Genomic DNA, 18,885 nt, shown 5'->3' with positions numbered 1-18,885 from the left:
TAGAACCCAGACCTAGACACATTGCCAAAAGTATGACAAGCAAATCGATACCCTCAGACCTCATGTGCTCATCAACTTTTAAGCATTTTGTCCAGTATTTTCTTGTGCAAGGATTTGTGCTCAGCACTGGAGACACTAAAATGAACCAGACAGAGTCTCTTTCCTCCACTGGAGAACAAAGGCTTGTAATACACAATTATAGTAAAGTATAACGAGATAGGTACACACAAAGTGCTGTAGCAACCCAGGAGAGGGTTTACCAATCCTGACAAGCAGAAATGAGAAAGGAGTCAGATCAGTAGGCTAAAAGGTGAGGAGGGATTTGTCAGGCAGAGAAAAGGTAGGACAAGGGGATAGCCTAATAGACAAAGGAAAAATCACGGTGTGCTTGTAGGAAGGTGAGCAGTCAGGTGTGGCTCAGAGTAGTCTGCAGTTGCGTACTGGAGGGATATGAGGTCAAATTGAAAGTTATGGTAAGGCTCTGCAGAGCCTTTCAGATATTATTGAAATAGTTGGCCTTCATTCTACGTTTAAGGGTCAGCCATGGATGGCTATTGCATTATTGAAGGTTGCACAGGCTTAACTGTGTATTAGCAATTAGAAAGGTGAAAATGAAGAAGAAAAAGAAGACAAAGAAACCAGTTAGGATCTTGTTGTAATAGTCTAGGAAAAAGAGAACAAAGGCTAAAATTAAGTTGCTGTCATTAGGATGGAGAAGAATAGACAGACATACATATACACATTTTTTTTATTTGTTATCTCTACAGTTTCTTAGCTCTGTTCATTGAGAGTGCCCAGAACCAATGGGACCTAGTATTAGTGAGTAGACCTAGAAACCACCTATCAGTTTCTAAATACCATTCCTGACTACAAAGAACCTGGGATCCTTGGAGAAATGGTTGATTCCAGGTATGAACCAGGGAAAGCCTCAAGGGATACTAGAACATCTTGTGCCTCACAGCAATAAAGAAAACATAGACAATAGTGTCATGTTAATTAAAACAAACAAAAAAAAATTTCCACAGAAGATGATTTGAAGGGGATAGCAATGGCCAAAGTGGCACGACTGGAAAATTAAAAATAATTTTGACATCAAGGGATTGCAGCAAGTTGATTTCTTTTAAAAAAAAATTATGAGCCCATAGTGATATTCAAAACACAGATGGAGAAAGGAAAAGAAAAAAATTAAATAAAAAGCTCTTCTTTACAAACAAATGCCATCTAGTAAATGCAAAAGGATTGGTCAATTTAGAAAATCACCTTTTTGCAGTGTTTAATGTAATTCAACAACAATCAACAAAGAATTAAAAGATGTTGGGGAAAAGAATAGTCACACAGTCTCCAAGTACCACTACATAGATTATCTATTAACTACAAATGGAGGAACGTACCTTCGGAATAAAAATATTAGCAGTCGTTTCCTTGAGTAAGTGATCAAACTTAGCTTAACCAATGACGGTATAATCGGACTTACGTGCCTCCCAATATGAGTAATAAAGGCACAACATTACATATGTAGATTTCCTAACAAAAAGATTTAACCCAAATCTAACTGTGAGGAATTACTGAGAAAAAAGCAGAATATGGGAAGCAATACACACACACACAACTTATCTGCATTCTTTTTAAAATCCATACTAGCGCGAACCGGTCATTTTTAGGACAATTGTAGAAATTTGAATATGCAGTGTATATAGACAATATTATTACAAGTTGCTGCCTCGTCAATTCCAACTCATGGCAACCCCATGTGTGTCAGAGTAGAACTATAACCCACAGGGTTTTCAACAGCTGATTTTTTCAACAGTAGATCACCAGGCCTTTCTTCCTAGGCACCTCTAGGTGGACTCAAACCACCAACCTTTCACTTTGAGTTAAGCTTGTTAACTGTTGGCACCACCCAGTGACTATTATTACTAGGTTAGTGTAATTTGCTTAGATTTGAAAATGGTATTGTGGTTATGTAAGAGACTATTTTTAGAAGTTGCGTGCTTAACATTTAGTTGAGAAGTGTTGTAATGTCTACAATTTACTTTCAAATGAGTCAGCCAAAAAAGTGTATGTGTATATGTGTAGCAAAAATGAGATAGAGAGAAAAACAATGTGGAAAAAATATTATCAATCTAGGTGATGGAATACAAGTGTTTGGAATGTTCTTTCAAGGTTTTTTATAGATTCAAATTTTACAAAAATAAAAAGCATGAGTGGAAAAATATATATGTGTAGAAATATATACATATATTGGCATCCTCGTGCCCAAATTCCTTATATAGTTCAAGAGAGACAGAACAGTCTCTCAGACAATTACTGAACGCTGGGAGAAGACCTACGACTGGCCTTGGATAACCTGATCCATAGACGTCAGGAATGCAGAGTTAGAAGGCAAAGGAAGCAAAATAATGATATTTATTCATGACCAGATGTAATTTTCATTAAAACTGGAACTGGGACTTTGCCCATGCACCCCAAGCCAAGACTGGGGTTTTTAATGTGATCCCTGACCATGCTGTGCTTCCCTCAATTATACTTAATACACTCTGTTGTAATTACAAATCTTTGCAAGTGAGACTGTGAAATCCTTGAGGCCAAAATCAGAGACTATGTTTTAGTTACCTTTTGTCTCAGGCTGGGTACCTAAAAGCTATCTGCTCAACAAATTTTTTTTTTTTAATTGATGAATGAATGAAAGAGTGTGAAAGCATGTAGCACAGAGCCTATGGACCTGATCAGAAATGAATTTCCTGGGAGCAGGGCCTTGCCCTCCTCCCCAAGATTACTTTCAAATGTAGGCAACCGAGGGATGGACCCTTAACAGCACAGCCCTTGGGAATGGGCCTTCCAGCTTTCTTCACTGCAAATTTGCCTCCCCCCCCCCCGCATTCATCCTAACTGGAAGACCCTTGTTCCTTCTGGATGAGATCAAAGGTCCTGTCCTCTGTGACTTCTGCCTGGATCTGCTCTTCTTGCTCCCTTTACAGCTTGTATACTCCTCCCATGTAGCACCTATCACCTGCTATTGAAATTATCCTTTGTATCTATCTCCTAGCCTGGCTCCTCAAGGGTAGAACTCAGTTCTGATTCACACTGAATTCTTCAATCATCTGGCAAAGGAATCGGACAGAAGTGGCTTCAGGAAAGTTACTTGAATAAACCTACTCACGAATCAATTCCTGATTAAATATCCTGAAGTTCATTCATTTATTTATCCCATAACTAATTACAAAGTGCACACCATATCCCAGACAATGAAATCAGTAGATACTACCTTTCACAGCTGTGGAGCAAATGGGCCTCCCGTGTTCCAAAAAGGCATCTCCTTGTTCAAGAATGGCCTCGCTCTGGCTAGTCACTATTATCTGAGATGGATTTTACCATTAGGGACTCAAACATTTGATTACATATCATGCTGTTCTGCCTCACCTTGCAAAATTTTGTGTCCCTGGAATAGGGACACCTTCATTCCACAATCATCCCAAAGAGGCAAGACAGGCAGGCACTTTCCTTGCTGGTGGGGCACACTGGCAGAAAATGGGGCAATGGGATGGTTGAAACAGGATTTGGAGGCCAATCACTTAAGGTGCTTCTATAGTCCCACCCTGGGGTCTTTTTGTGTTTTTGATTTAGTTCATTCTATCAGTATGAAAGAAGGTCCCTGGAAATGGAACGAAGTAATGAGGAGCATTCCTTAGGTCGGAAGACACTGCATCTCTAAGGATGGAAAATCAGAGAGATAGAAGAGCTTCTAGTGAACATGCCTGCCATCATTCATCTCTCTCTCTATCTCTTAGAATCCTTTAGTTCCCCCTCTATTTCCACAGGTTCCTTGATACACGTTTGCTGTTGAACAAACAGAGGTTTCACAATTTCATACCGAGAACAGACAAGGAACGAGAGCTGCTTAACTAGGTTGAACAACCCTGGAAACCAAGAAGGGGGTGGAGGAAAGTAGACACAGCTGAACCTGAATCCCTGAGAAGTTGTCATTTGAAGGGACCAGAAACTGTTCTGTGTGACTCCAAGGGACAGAGCTGATATCACTGAGGATCACAGTAAAGGGAAACGATGAAAATGTTCAGTAAAATGTCATGCATATGTGGGACAATGGAATGGGCTACCACTTGAACCCAGAGATGATTCTAGCTGTCCCCTGCCCTTCCTTCACAGTGCAGTTTCTTAAATACCCCACCTGTCTTCTATATCTCCATCCTAACCAACAAGCCCCCCGCCACACACACACCTTTCCCATTGCATAGGAAAAACTAAGCAGACAATCACTGCTGTGGCATATACTCTGGGCATCCCTGGGGAGAGGCATTCAGCCAGTGGTATAAAGATGACTTCTCAGCAGCAGAGTCTTCCTGGGCTCCTGCAGGATGTGGAGCTCTGAAGCAGCCTGGGACAACAAGCAGGGTAAGTAATTTGGAGCCCAGACACATACCTGTCTTCACTGTTTAGAAGGGTGGGGACACGGTTCCTGGGTCTGAGATCTCTACTTTGTTAGGTGCTATCAGGAGGAGGAGACAATGGGATGGGAGGTGGGCTGATTTCAGGAGCAAGAAGAGAAGTAAGGAAGCCTGGCCTTCCATAGATGGCAAGTCTGTGCCCCTAGATAATGGAAAGGGAGTGGAGGAGGCTAATTTCCTGAGGCACAGATTCCCCAGACTGTGTCCAATCAGATTAGTATCCTTTGGTTTCTCTAAGTTAAAACCAATTGCCATCAAGCCGATTCCGACTCTTGGTGATCTCATGCATGTCAGAGTACAATTGTGCTTCATAGTGTTTTCAATGGCTAATTGTCTCAGAAGTAGACCACCAGACCTTTCTTTCGAGGTGCCTCTGGGTGGACTGGAACCTCCAAGCTTATGGGTATCAGCCAAGTGCGTTAACCCTTTGCACCACCTGGGGACTCCTCTAAATAGGGCAACAATATAAAGGTGTGTTAAGATCCCACTCCCGCTAGCATTCTGGGGGTGACATGAACATTCATTCACGTGGTGTCTCAATTCTCACTATGAGATTGTCCTTCACAGTTTCTGAGGAGAAAGAGCCTTTAAAGTAAGCACTTGGCTTTGGGGGGGAAAGAGAGAAACATGATGGATTCATTCTTCTGTTTCCCGGCAATTCAACTTTCCCTCGACAGACACAATCACAGATTCACAGAATCCTGGAGTGCTAAAATGGAAATGATTTAAAGACCAGGCACATTTTCCCTACTTCCCAGGGGAGAATTATAATTTTTAAATAGCTATGACCCTTTCATGTCCTGGAGAAAATAACAGAAGACCAAACTTGGTCTCATTTCCAGGCTTCAGGAATTTAATATAATGCTTTCTGACTTCATGGGAACCAGGAAACATATCGATCAAACCTGGCTACTAAAATGGGAATTTTAGCAAAAGAACAAAACAAAGAAACGAAAATAAAAGAGAATATTTAACAAAAAAATAAAAGAATAGGAAAAATAAGAGAATACTTCTTTGACCCTAAGTAAACCCAAATAAGACTGGATAAAAATAAGTATTAACTTTATTAATTTGGATGCGCCACTGGTCTTTAGTATATAAAAACTACATAGTATGAGTTACGCATATGCACCCAGGGGATAATATGTTTGGAGTTGGGGTGAAAGCAAATGCTGTTTATAGAGCTGGATTATTAAAATAAAGTCACTCAATTATTCATTTACTTATTCAGTCATTGATTCTCCCTGCCCCCCCCCAAAAAGGTGTTTACATTATAGCCTTATAGATAAGACAGGCATTTTGAAATCATTAAAATCAGAACAATGAGATTGAATGAGGTTTCTGAAGAAATGTGACTCGAATCAGTAGAAAGAAAAGTAGATATGGGTAATTAACGAAATAAAAATCAATTGGCTTTGTAAGAGGACCCATAGGGTCACAATTAGGAATAAAAATATTTTTGGAAAAATAAGAAGGAACTTCATCTGCAGAGCCTCAAATCATGTTATCTTGGGATATCGGAAGTGAACAAGCTCTTCCAGATGCTGTGATCCAACTAACCCCACACTTTTCAGTTCTCCAGTATCTGTATGGCCTGTACAAGCAGTCTGAGACTGTGCCTAAGCCAAACAGACCTGAATTTGAATTTGGACTACGTCACTTCAAGCATAGCCCTAGAGGAACTCACTAAATCTCTGCCCTCCTATTTCGTTTTGTTTTTTAGTGTTATCATTATTATTATTTATTAAAGAAAGAGATAATAATACCATTCTCACATGATCGATTTCAAAGCTGAGCAATATTACCCACAAGTGGACAGATGAGGAGCCTGATGTCTGGAACATAAGAAATATCCTTTAGTTGATAAATGAGCAAGCTAAGTTGCCCAGCATCAAACACTGAAATTAGTGGCATTGCTATGACAGAGCTCCCTGGACGTTGTTGTTAGCTGCTGTCGAGTCAATTCCCAATTCACGGCAACCCCACACACAACGGAACAAAATGCTGCCCAGGCCTGTTCCATCCCCATGGTGGGTTGTGGATTGGACTGCTGTGATCCATAGGGTTTTCACTGGCTGGTTTTCTGAAGTAGATTGACAGGCCGTTCTTCCCAGTTCATCTTAGTCTGGAAGCTTGGCTGAAACCTGTTCAGTATCATAGGAACATATAAGCCTTCACGATAGACAAGTGGTGGCTGCACGTGTGGTACGTTGGCTGGGAATCAACCCTGGGTCTCTCATATGGAAGGTGAAAATTCTACCACTGAACCACCACTGCCCTCCCCTGAACATTAAAAGAGCCTAAGTGAGCTTAGGAAACCCTGGTGGCGTACTGGTTAAGTGCTACAGCTGCTAACCAAAGGGTTGGCAGTTCAAATCCACCAGGCACTCCTTGGAAACTCTGTGGGGCAGTTCTACTCTGTCCTATAGAGATGCTATGATAGGACGCTATGAGTCATTATCGATTCGATGGCAGTGGGTGTGGTAAGTGAGCTTAAATTTATATCTTTACTTCATTCTTTCTGTTGGTGTCTGTGGAAATTCCACCTTTGCGGAGAGAACCTCAGAGTCCTTGGCACTGCAGCTATGGTTCTCTCAGCCTGGGCAGAAGATGCTAGATTTGAGCATTTTACAAGAAGGCACATTCTAAGGCAAATCAAGACCTCTAGATGGGTGCACTAAGGGGCTGAACAAGATGTTTGGCTGGCTTCTGAAAGTCGCGGGGGATGCTGCATGACTGGAGTGAGGGGATGATTCCTGAAAGGGAATTTGCAGTCTGGACTGCAAAGGCATCTGGTGACCCAAGCTGATATCCTCTGGGGGCAAAGGGTTTATGGATCCCAAACATTTATGCATTCTTAGTGACCTGGCGAGAACCAATTGTTGCTTCATTTACCAACTCTCCTAGTACCTATTATTTTTATTTTCAGCCTGGTGCTTTATCATTCCTGGAACTTGATTAACAGAGAATGCCCTATAATTTGTACTTAAACCTCTCAAATCGTGAAAGATCTTGAGTTTTAATAGCTGGTTCATGGGGAAAGTCACTATCTTCTCCTCTCTGGATGGATTCAAGAATCTCTTCCTTTTACTTTAGCTACTTCCCTTCCTTGCCTATGTTGTTGTTGTTATTGTGTGCTGTTGAGTCAATTCCAACTCATAACAACCCTACATGACAGAGTAGAACTGCCACATAAGGTTTCCTCGGCTCTGCGCTTTACGACAGCAGATCGCCAGAGCGGCTGGTGGATTCAAACCGCTGACCTTTCAGTTAGTAGTTGAGAGCTTAACCCCTGCACCACCAGGGCTCATTTCCCTGTCCAAAATATAAGGCAATTGTGAGAATCCAGTGAGATAACTAATACGAAAACACTTAGAATACTGCAAAATGCAGTATCAGTGAAATAACAGTAACAGTCAGGAGAACAATGGCGATGGTAATGGGCATTTATCCAGGGTTTACATTTTAGAAAAGTAATAACAGTCACTGCTTCATTTAATGAAGATGTTACATGATAGGGTGGAAACAGTATAGAATTTACAGTTAGAAAAAAATAAAATCCTAAATTCATTTCCGTTATTTAATTTCTGATAATCTTGGAGAAGCTAAACTATTCCCCACAGACTGCATTTTTTAGGACATACAAGTTAATGCGTGCAAATTCCTGCAAAAGCTAATAATACAGAGTTATGGGCTAAGAAAATGAGAAATAATTACATGTAATGCAAAAGCCTACATAGCAAAAATAAATGTCTCTCTGATGACAGATGTCCTGTCAGTATCCTTCTGTCTGCACAGATTGAACAGATCATATCCTTCTGGACACCTTCTCTGCCTTCCAAGGATGCACCCTTCCCAAACCTATGTCAACCTCTCCTTCTTCCAGCCACCTGCTTTCCTGATGATTGGCATCCCAGGAATGGAGACCATTCATGGCTGGATCTCCATCCCCTTCTCCTCCATGTACACAGTGGCCCTCACTGGAAACTGCCTGATCCTCCTGGCCGTGAGGAGGACACCCAGCCTGCACCAGCCTATGTACTACTTCCTGTCCATGCTGGCCCTCACTGATGTGGGCCTCGCCTTATCCACACTGCCCACCACCCTGGCTGTGCTCTGGTTTGACCATCGTCTTATTGGCTTCAATGCCTGCCTGGTCCAAATGTCCTTCCTCCACTCCTTCTCTGTGGTGGAGTCCTCAGTGCTCCTGGCCATGTCGTTTGACTGCTTTGTGGCCATCTCCAACCCTTTGCGCTATGCAGTTATCCTCACAAATAATGTCATCATCAGGATTGGGCTGGCCATTGTGGCCCGTGCTACTCTGTCTCTCTTCCCAGTGCCATTCCTGCTTAAACATCTGAACTTCTGCCCCAGCAAAGTCCTCCTATCCCATTCCTTCTGTTTCCACCCTGATGTGATGAGGCAGGCCTGTGCTGACATCACCATAAACATTCTTTATGGGCTCTATGTGATCCTTTCCACTGGGGGCATAGACTCCCTGCTCATCATTCTGTCCTATTCCCTCATCCTGCACACAGTCCTGGGGCTGGCATCTCCCCGGGAGCGACTGCGAGCCCTCAATACCTGTGTTTCTCACATTCTGGCTGTGTTCGTCTTCTTCATCCCAGTCATTACTGTGTCCATGATTCATCACTTTGGGAGGCACCTCTCCCCCATTGTACATGCCCTGGTTGCCTATGTGTACCTGGTGGTGCCTCCTGTGCTCAACCCCATCATCTACAGTGTCAAATCCAAGCCCATCAGGGAGGCCATGCTCAGGGTGCTGAGGGGGAAAAGCTGGAGCTGATGATGTAAGATGCTTTCAGGGTTTGGAGCCCTGAAAAGAGGTTGGTAAGCCAAGAAAACAATTGCTGGATATATCAAGTCCTACACAGAGCTTTATTCTGGGCATCTGGCAAGAGAGAAAAAAAAAAAAAAAGGCAAGAGAGGTATTGGTTAATGGTGAGAAACTGTTTTCACTTATTTATTCTTTCATTTAGTTTACATGTCTTTTCTCAATGCCTTCTTTTTCAGGCCCTGTGCTAGGTATAGAAACACATAAATGATTTACGTATGTCCCTTGCCCTTTAAAGCTTACTTTTGAGTATATACGTAAAATACATAAACAAGTAAATGTTTAATACAGTGTAGTAAGTGCATTACAAAAGATCACCCAGAAGGCTGGGTAAGCAGAGAGACAAGTTATTTACCTCTCTGTGCTTTGGTTTGTTCTTCAATTAAATGAGAATAATTATAGTACCTAGTTTACAGTGTTGTGAGGATTCGTATGTGTAAAGTGATATCCATTATGTATTAAATACCAATAAAGATTATTCTTATTACTGTATCAATCATTCATCCATCAGAACAAATATTTGATCAGTGCTTCTTCTACTCCTGTTCAAGGTTCTGAAGCCTCAGAAATGAGTAAGATCCAATGTTTTGTCTTTGAAAATGTCATAGTCTATTGGAGTACATAGAAAAAACAAGTAGGCCATTACAATAAGTGTTAAGTTACGGATATAGGGTAAGAACAGGGGGATGAGTAAACAACAACAAAAAATAGGAGAAGCATGAGGCTCAGGGATTTTCTATCTGGGCTGGCTCCTTTAAAAAAGAGAGGCATATTATGCAGATGAGAAAATATGGAGAAGTGTGCAAAAAGTTGACGAATAGTAGCAGAAGGAATATGGCAAACTGAAAAATCAGCAAGTGTCCTTTCATGGAAGAACAAGTGGTTACATTTGAATAGAGAAGAGAATAGAGGCTAGAGTGAAAGGCAGGATTTATGCAATAACAGCTCTTTTTAATCCGTGTTAATGGAGACGAATTTGATTTGGGACATGAGCTTCCTACACGTACTACAGTGCTACAGTGCTACTCTGATGGACCATGCTCCAATCTGAAGGTCAAGTGGGATACTAAAGGAGGATCCTAAAGGAATCTTTATAGCTTTATATAGCACTTAATATCTTCTGTTTTATGGTCCAGTGATGATGAATTTACAATCACTCCCATATCAGGGACTTTTTTTCTTATTTGCTTCCATACCTCCAGCAAGACATGGCCTAGTAGAGAGTTTGTGTTTTGGTGAAGATTTGTCAAAGTGAATTCTCTAAAGACTAAAATTGGCAGAACCACACCCAGAATAGAACTTAAGATTTGGGTCTAGCTAACGCTTTAATTAGATGGGCTCTGTTGCAGCACTTCTTATTAAGTTGAAACAGTCTGTGAACAGGTAGAAAGAATGTTGGACTGGACATCAAAAGACTTAGGTTCTAGTACTGACTTTGATATTATTCCTGTCTGTGTTCTTCTGCAAAACACTCTCTCAGAGCCTCAGATCTGAGTATTAATTTCTGCATCTGAAAAATAGGTGTAGTGATAATTTCTTCATCCTGGAACAAGAGTTATAAGAGAATGAAATGAGGAAAAGAAGTATATAAGATTCTTGACATGGCCAAGGAGTCCTAGCCTTTCCAGCCCACAGCTATTTGAATGTTCTCAGCACCCAAGCAACAGATGTGTGAATGAGTCTTTAGATGGTTCCAGCCCCAGCCATTCTCTGCAACTGTGTGGGAGAGAACTGCTTAGCTGAGCTAGTCAATGCCCAGATCTGTGAGAGATCAAATATTGTTGCTATGTAAGCCAATAAGTTTTGGCGTGGGTTGTTACACAGAAAGAGATAACGGTTACTGAGAGTGATAGTTAGCAGGACCCCTTCACTTCCACACCTTGGTTTTTGGGTGCATGTTTTCTAACTATCAAGGACGCATCGTCATAAAATAGCTTTTAATTCCAATGGTCTAAGCCAATAATATGCAAGACCCCATAGCAGCAAATCACCACTCTGTGAACCAGGACGTACATGCCACTTCCTGATCTCCAGTCCTTTGGTCAGCAATCTCAAGATTCATGTTTAGACATTATATTCTTTTAGTTCTTGAAGCTCTTTTGGTGAAAAATCTCTTTCCTTCTATGACAGAGGCATTGCTTCTTTGCTTACAACCTACCAAGTCTCCAACCTAGTTACTGTTCCCAACCAGTCTGGCTCTGGGGTTGGCTAACTCTGCCACCTCCCAGTAAATAGAAAGACACTCTTTCTAAAAATAAGCTAAATAAGTATACATGGGCCATTGTAACATAAACATCTGTTAAAAGTGTATACTAGATAAGTTCAACATGAGTTGGATAATCAGAGTCTCTATACTCCAAAGCATTCTGATTGCTCATTCTCTAATCATTCTGGGCTTTTCTGTCTGCCCCACTGTTCCCTCCAGCATTCTCTATCCTTCTCACTCTCTCACCAAACATTCCCATCCCAAGGGTGAAGCTCATCAGAAAACAATTCTTCCATGAATCAAGGTTCGGTGTCCCTGAAGATGGGCTGAATTTCCCTGCATCAGCATAAATAAGGCGTATCTAGCTGCAGGGGCTTCCTGGGCTCATAGAGGATGTGATATAACAGAACAGCCTGGGTCAGCAGTCAGGGTGAGTAACCACAGCCCAAACTCAAATCATTCTCTGTCTAGAGTACTGGAGGGCTCCTTTGTCGGCCCTTCTCCGCTCCTCTAAAAGATGAGTCAAAGGAAAAGATATGACAGAAGACAGAGATAGCAAAGAAATAAGGAGACTTGAGCATTGGCTACCCCCAGCTGGCAGTCTCATATCCTTAATAAGGGAGAAGAGATCAAAGAGGATACCTGCTTATAGCCCATGGATGGAAAACAGCTCAGAATTCCAGACTGTTTCTAAAAACAAAGTCTCAGGTGGTGATGGGTAAGAGAGGCACAAAAACTCTGGACTGGCATGTAGGAAACTATGAATGTTCGTGCTTGGCAACACTCAAGCATAAACCACAGATTTAGCGAATGAATCTTTCATTTACTCATGCATCAAAATGACTGAATTCCTAACAAACCCAATGATTGGGCTGAGCAAAGCCTTATCAATGTGAATCAGAGTAACTATCCTTGGGAAGCTCAAACTAATTGAGAAGGGAGAGAAATCAGAAATCCTCATTTAAAATGACTGAATGGGGTTTTTAAGAGACATGAATTAATAGAAAGGAAGAAAAAAAGCTTGCTGAGAGGATGGTGTAGCATAAACAAAAAGTTGGAGACGAGAAAACCTTAGGGAAAGGAGATTCTCAGAAGGATAGAAACTGAGAGTAAAGAGGTAGAAAAGTAAAAGAGAATGTTATTTCAAGAACACTGGATCTTACAATCATAAAATGCCAGAGTTAGAAAGATAGGGCATCTAGTCCAGTTTCTTGATTTGACAGATAAGGAAACTGAGAACCATAAAAATACAGTGATATATTTTTAGTAAGCCTGGAACCGACTAACATCTGTGACAAACTGTTCTGTTTATTTGGAAGAACAAGGTATCTGGTGCCAAAAAGAACCAAGATTAAATAACTTCGCCTTGTCTCCTGGCTAGATACTTGACTTATCTAAGCCTCAATGTCTTCATCTGCAAAAATGGGGAACATTAAATCTGCTTCACACTATAGTTTCAGACCCGAGAGATAGTAAGTATATTTAAGTTATGGGTGTAGTTCACAGCATGGTAGTCACTAAAAAGTAATACCAGTTGTAATTGTTGAATTCATTGTTTAAATCAATAAATGAGTAAAGTTACCTGGCACCATACAGTGATATAGTGGAATAGCTGTAGTCAGAAACTTCTTCACTAACTGTGTATATTAAAAGAAGCAGACATGCATTGCAGTTGCTTCATACTGTGTGTTAGTGTTGCTCTAGCAATTTCTAGACATGGGGAAAGAACCCAAGGGTTTCTCCACCTGTGGTTGCCCCAGAGATTCTGGTCCTATGGCCTTGCATGGAGGTATACCCAACTGCAAGTACAAAACTCTAGCTGAATGCACAAATGGACTAGTCTAGAAAAATAATGGTGAAATTCAGTGGAGCAGGACTGTGAAGTTTCATGGTGGTGCCTTAGAAAAATAGAGCTGGTTGAGACAGTGTGAGCCATCTGTAAAGGAGGGAGTGGTTATAGTGTAAACTGAGGGCAAAGATACCAGCCAAGCTGCTTCCCTAAGAAACAATGAGAGAAATGATGAGATTTTGAGCAATTAACTTAGGAATTGAACAACAGGAAGAAGAACATAGATGTAAGGTATATTGGGCAGAAAGAAGGAATTGAAGGAAAGACATCTACCAACTTTAGACGTATGAAGATAAGCCTATGGCAAGGCTGCAAATACATGCTTGTCTACAGGAGTCCCTACCAGACTTGGAGACCAAGTAAGGTATCGATAGACTCAAATACTTAATATCTGTTGTTGACATTTTAGGAATCCATTGTTCAGAAATTTAACTAAGCTCTTCATTGGAAATTTCTTCTATGCTTCCCCTCACCCAAAAAAGAACTGTTGCTGTGGAGTTGATTCTGACTCATAGCGACCCTATAGGACAACGTAGAACCGCCCCATAGGGTTTTCAAGAAGCAGCTGGTGAATTTGAACTGCCAACCTTTATGGTTGGCAGCAGTAGCTCTTAACCACTGCGCCACCAGTCACCCCTAATTCAAACATGTTTCTAATTCACCCCAAGTGTAAAATGCATGATTGCTTATAGCAGTGCTTCAAACCCCTTTCTCTTCCAAACAAGTCATTGATCCTAGTATCTGGAGACTAGAGGAACAAAGCTAAACTTTTGCTTTCTTTTCCTTCATGAGTTTATAGATTTGATTATTCACTCTGTCATTTATTCATTCAAACAACAAATGTTGGCTAAGAATCTACTGTATTCCAAAAACTGTACTATGGTAAGAAATACGTATTAGTGAATGAAACATACGACTACTGAATTCTTAGCTCTTACAGTTTAGTGAAAGAGACAGAAAACCATAAATAAAATAAACAATCCTAAAACTTAAAAGATTGTGTAGAAGCGTAAAATAAAATATAACTTGAAGAGTAACAATAATGAAGGGAATGTGGCTCAGGACACCTACTAAGTTAGGGTCATCTTAAACGGCTTTCTGATTTGGTGATATCTAAGACCTAAAGAAGGAGGATTTAGCCATGCGAAAAGCAAAGGAGAGCCAGGTTGAACATAAAAGCCCCAAAATGAGGAAGTAACTTGGCCTATTTAAGAAAGAGAAATAAGGTTGGAGTGGCTAAAGACACTGAGAAAGTGGTAGCTACCATACAGTAAGGGTGAAGAGTTAGGCAGGTGCTAGATCATACAGAGTTCTGTAGACCATATCACAAGCATTTTATTACAGTGTATTAAGGAACTATTAAAGGGTTTTAATAAGAAGAGTAACGTAAAAAACCACTGCCCTGAACCTCCGTTTCTTCATTTCTAAAGTAGGAATACTAATCTCTTCAGGATTAGTATTAGAAACAGGATCCATACCTCACACCATAAATAAAAACTAACTCAAAATGGATCAAAGTCCATATCACTGAATAACTGTGAGGATTAAATGAATAACATAGTGTAAGATTTTGAGAAACACAAAGTGTTAGATGAGACAATAACAAGAACCATGCTTGTGATGATTTGCACTTCAGATATTTTTTCACATATATTGCCTAATCTAAAGAAAATACCAAAGGAAAGAGTGTTGAACTTGGAGCCAGACAGATCTGGATTCAAATTCCTGTACTACAATATATGAACCATTTACTCAAAAGGCCAGCCACTACAGCTTGAACTTGTTTCCTCACCTGTATAATGGGAGAGAAAATATGGTCTTGTCCCAAGTCTTTGTTGACTCTGAAGGAAAATTTCAGTCAAAAAACGCTTCAGCACAATTCATGTAATTTATTGTAACATCAAAAATGAATTACACAGAAACCAAAAGAGATCTACATAAATGGAAAAAAAATACCATGTAGATTCAACATAGTGAAAATGATAATTCTACCCAAAGCAATTTACAAATACAATGCAATACCGATCCATATACCAACAACATTCTTTAAGGAGATGGAAAAACTCATTATTAACTTTATATGGAAAGGGAAGAAGCCCCAGATAAGTAAAGCACTATTGAAGAAGAAGAATAAAGTAGGAGGACTCATATTACCTGACCTCAGGAACTACTATACAGCTATGGTTGTCAAAACAGCCTGGTACTGGTACAATGATAGATACTTCAAACAATGGAACAGAATTGAAAACCCAGATGTAAATCCATACACCTACGGTCACCTGATCTTAGACAAGGGCCCAAAGTCCATCGAATGGGGAAAAGACAGTCTTTTTTAACAAATGCGGCTGGCAAAACTGGATGTCCATCTGCAAAAAAATGAAAAAGGATCCATACCTCACACCATAAATAAAAACTAACTCAAAATGGATCAAAGACCTAAATATAGAGCCAAAAACCATGAAGTTCATAGAATAAAAAATAGGATCAACGCTAGAAGCCCTGATACACGGCATTAACAGGATACAAACCACAACCAACAACATAGAAGCTTCAGGGGATAAGCTAGATAACCGGGATCTTCTAAAAATTAAACACTTATGCTCGTCAAAAGACTTCACCAAAAGACTAAAAAGAGAACCTACAGACAAGGAAAAAATATTTGGCTATTACAAATCAGATGAAGGTCTAATCTCTAAAATCTACAAGAAAATCCAACATCTCTACAACAAAAAGACAAATAATCCAATTAAAAAACGGGCAAAGGAGGGAACACAACAGAGAACCCCTGATGAAGCAGGAGAGCGGTGGGATGCCGACCTCAAATTCTCGTCTAAAAAACCAGACTTAATGGTCTGACTGAGACTAGACGGACCCCAGAGATCATGTTCCCCAGATGTTTGATTAGCCCAGGACAAAAACCATTTCAAAAGCCAACTCTTCAGACAGAGACTGGGCTGGACTATGGGATAGAAAATGATACTGGTGAAGAGTGAGCTTCTTGGATCAAGGAGACACATGAGACTATGTTAGCAGCCTGACTGGAAAAAAAATGAGAGGGCAGAGGGGGACAGAAGCTGGCCGAATGGACATGAAAATAGAGAGTGGAGGAAAGAAGTGTGCTGTTTCATCAGAGGGAGAGCATCTAGTAGTATATAGCAAGGTGTATATAAGTTTCTGTGTGACAGACTGACTTGGTTTATAAACTTTCACTTAAAGCACGATAAAAATAATAAAAAAATGGGCAAAGGAAATGAACGGACACTTCACCAAAGAAGACATTCAAGCAGCCAACAGACACATGAGGAAATGTTCATGATTTCTAGCCATTAGAGAAATGCAAGTCAAAACCACAATGAGATACCATCTCACCCCAGCATTACTGGCAGGAATCAATAAAACAGGAAATAACAAATGTTGGAGAGGCTGCAGGGAGATCGGAACTCTTATGCACTGCTGGTGGGAATGCAAAATGATACAACCTCTTTGGAAAATGTTATGGTGCTTCCTTAGAAAGCTAGACATAGAAGTACCATTATGATCTAGCAATGCCACTCCTAGGAATTTACCTTAGACAAATGAGTTGTCACAAGAATAGACATATGTACACCCATGTTCACTGCAGCATTGCTCTCAATAGCAAAAAGATGGAAACAACGTAGATGCCCATTAACAGATGAATGGATAAACAAACTGTGGTACATACACAGAATGGAGTATTACATAACAATAAAGAAGAATGATGAATCTCTGAAGCATCTCATAACATGGATGAATCTGGAAGGCATTATGCTGAGTGAAATAAGTCAATCAGAAAAGACAAATATTGTATGAGACCACTACTGTAAAAAGTCATGAAAACGTTTACATACAAAAAAGAAACAATCTTTGATGGTTACAAGGGAGGGGAGGGTTGGTGTTGGGAAAAAACAATAGGATAATAGATAAGTGAAAACTTTGGTGGAGGGTAAGACAGTACACAATACTGGGGAAGCCAGCACAACCAGTACAAGGCAAGGTCATGGTAGCTCCATAGATACATCCAAACTTCCTCAGGGACTGAACTGCTGAGCTGAGGGCTGTGGGGACCAAGGTCTCCGGGAATATCTAGCTCAATTGGCATAACATAGTTTATAAAGAATATGTTCTACATTCTACTTCAGTGAGTAGCATCTGGGGTCTTAAAAGCCTGTGAGTGGCCATCTAGGATACTCCACTGGTCTCACCCCTTCAGGAGCAAAGAAGAATGAAGAAAACTAAAGATACAAGGGAAAGATCAGTCTGAAGGACTAATAAACCACATCTACCACAGACTCCACCAGACTGAGTCCAGTACAACTAGATGGTGCCCGGCTACCACCACTAACTGCTCTGACAAGGATCATGATAGAGGGTCCCAGACAGAGTTGGAGAAAAATGTAGAACAGAATTCTAACTCAAAAAGAAAGACCAGACTTGCTGGCCTGTCGGAGACTGGAGATACCCTGCGAGTATGGCCCCTGGACACCCTTTCAGCTCAGTAGAGGTCACTCCTGAGGTTCACCCTTCAGCCAAAGATTGGATAGGCCCATGGAACAAAACAAGAGTAAAGGGGCGTACCAGTAAAGGAACTGGAAGCCAGGAGGGAACAGGAAACCTGGTAATAGGGAACCCAGGGTTGAGAAGCGAGGGTGTTGACATGTCATGGGGTTGTTAACCAATGCCATAGAACAATGTGTTTACTATTTGATGAGAAACTAGTTTGTTCTGTAAACCTTCATCTAAAGTGCAATAAAAAAAAGAAAAAAAAAAATTTTTTTAAATATATCACACAAAAGTCAAGAGAAGAAAAACAGGTGACCTCAGAAAGAACTGACTTAAGTAAGTGCAAAGCCATCTCTGTTGCGAAAATACAACAGCTCTCAGTCTCTCGACCTCTCTCTCTTTATGGGGCTGCATAAACTCACACCCTTGGCTTTCTCTATATGATATCTGATTCAATTCTCTCTGTCTCTTTCCAAACAGACGTTCTCCATTTCTCCCTATGCTCGAGGAAATAATGCATCCTCAATTTGGGCAACAAGTAGACACTGACTAGATGTTCTAATTCCTGGTTACTATTTCCTGGCAGATAGAATCTCATGCTATCATCTCAGAGCAGGTTTCAACCTTTGGGATAATGAGCTTTTGCAGGATGGGTAAGATTATGTAGTATTGACAGAACTCTCAGGGCCCAATCCTGTGATTAATAGGAGCAGGTTTTAGGAAATAAAGTATGATTTTTACAATGAAATGAGAAATCTGGGCAAAAAATTAGCAAAGTACCTGAAATCTGTAATAGATAGTGCATTAATAATTTAATTGTTCTCATTATTATTTTTATACATATCAGTAAATTATAGAACCAGTCATGGAACTTGATTTTTAGACTTTTGATTCAATACTAGATGCTCTTTCCTATCATCCTGGCTCCACTAACTGTCTGCACATATTGAAGAAATCACATCCTTTTGGAGATCTCACCTGCCTTCCAAGC

At 40.5% G+C, this 18,885-nt stretch overlaps 1 protein-coding gene across 1 annotated transcript; it reads left to right on the top strand.

The window, feature by feature from the left end:
- The first annotated feature begins 8,307 nt into the window (after window positions 1–8,307).
- LOC126079108 (olfactory receptor 51I2-like) lies at window positions 8,308–9,270 on the top strand. The gene has a single exon (XM_049890042.1). The coding sequence runs from the start codon at window positions 8,308–8,310 to the stop codon at window positions 9,268–9,270; it is 963 nt and encodes a 320-aa protein (XP_049745999.1).
- The last annotated feature ends 9,615 nt before the right edge of the window (window positions 9,271–18,885 follow it).

This window comes from Elephas maximus, chromosome 7, assembly GCF_024166365.1.
Source record: "Elephas maximus indicus isolate mEleMax1 chromosome 7, mEleMax1 primary haplotype, whole genome shotgun sequence".
Lineage (NCBI taxonomy): Eukaryota > Metazoa > Chordata > Mammalia > Proboscidea > Elephantidae > Elephas > Elephas maximus.
This window is presented reverse-complemented; position numbering and strand designations above follow the sequence as displayed.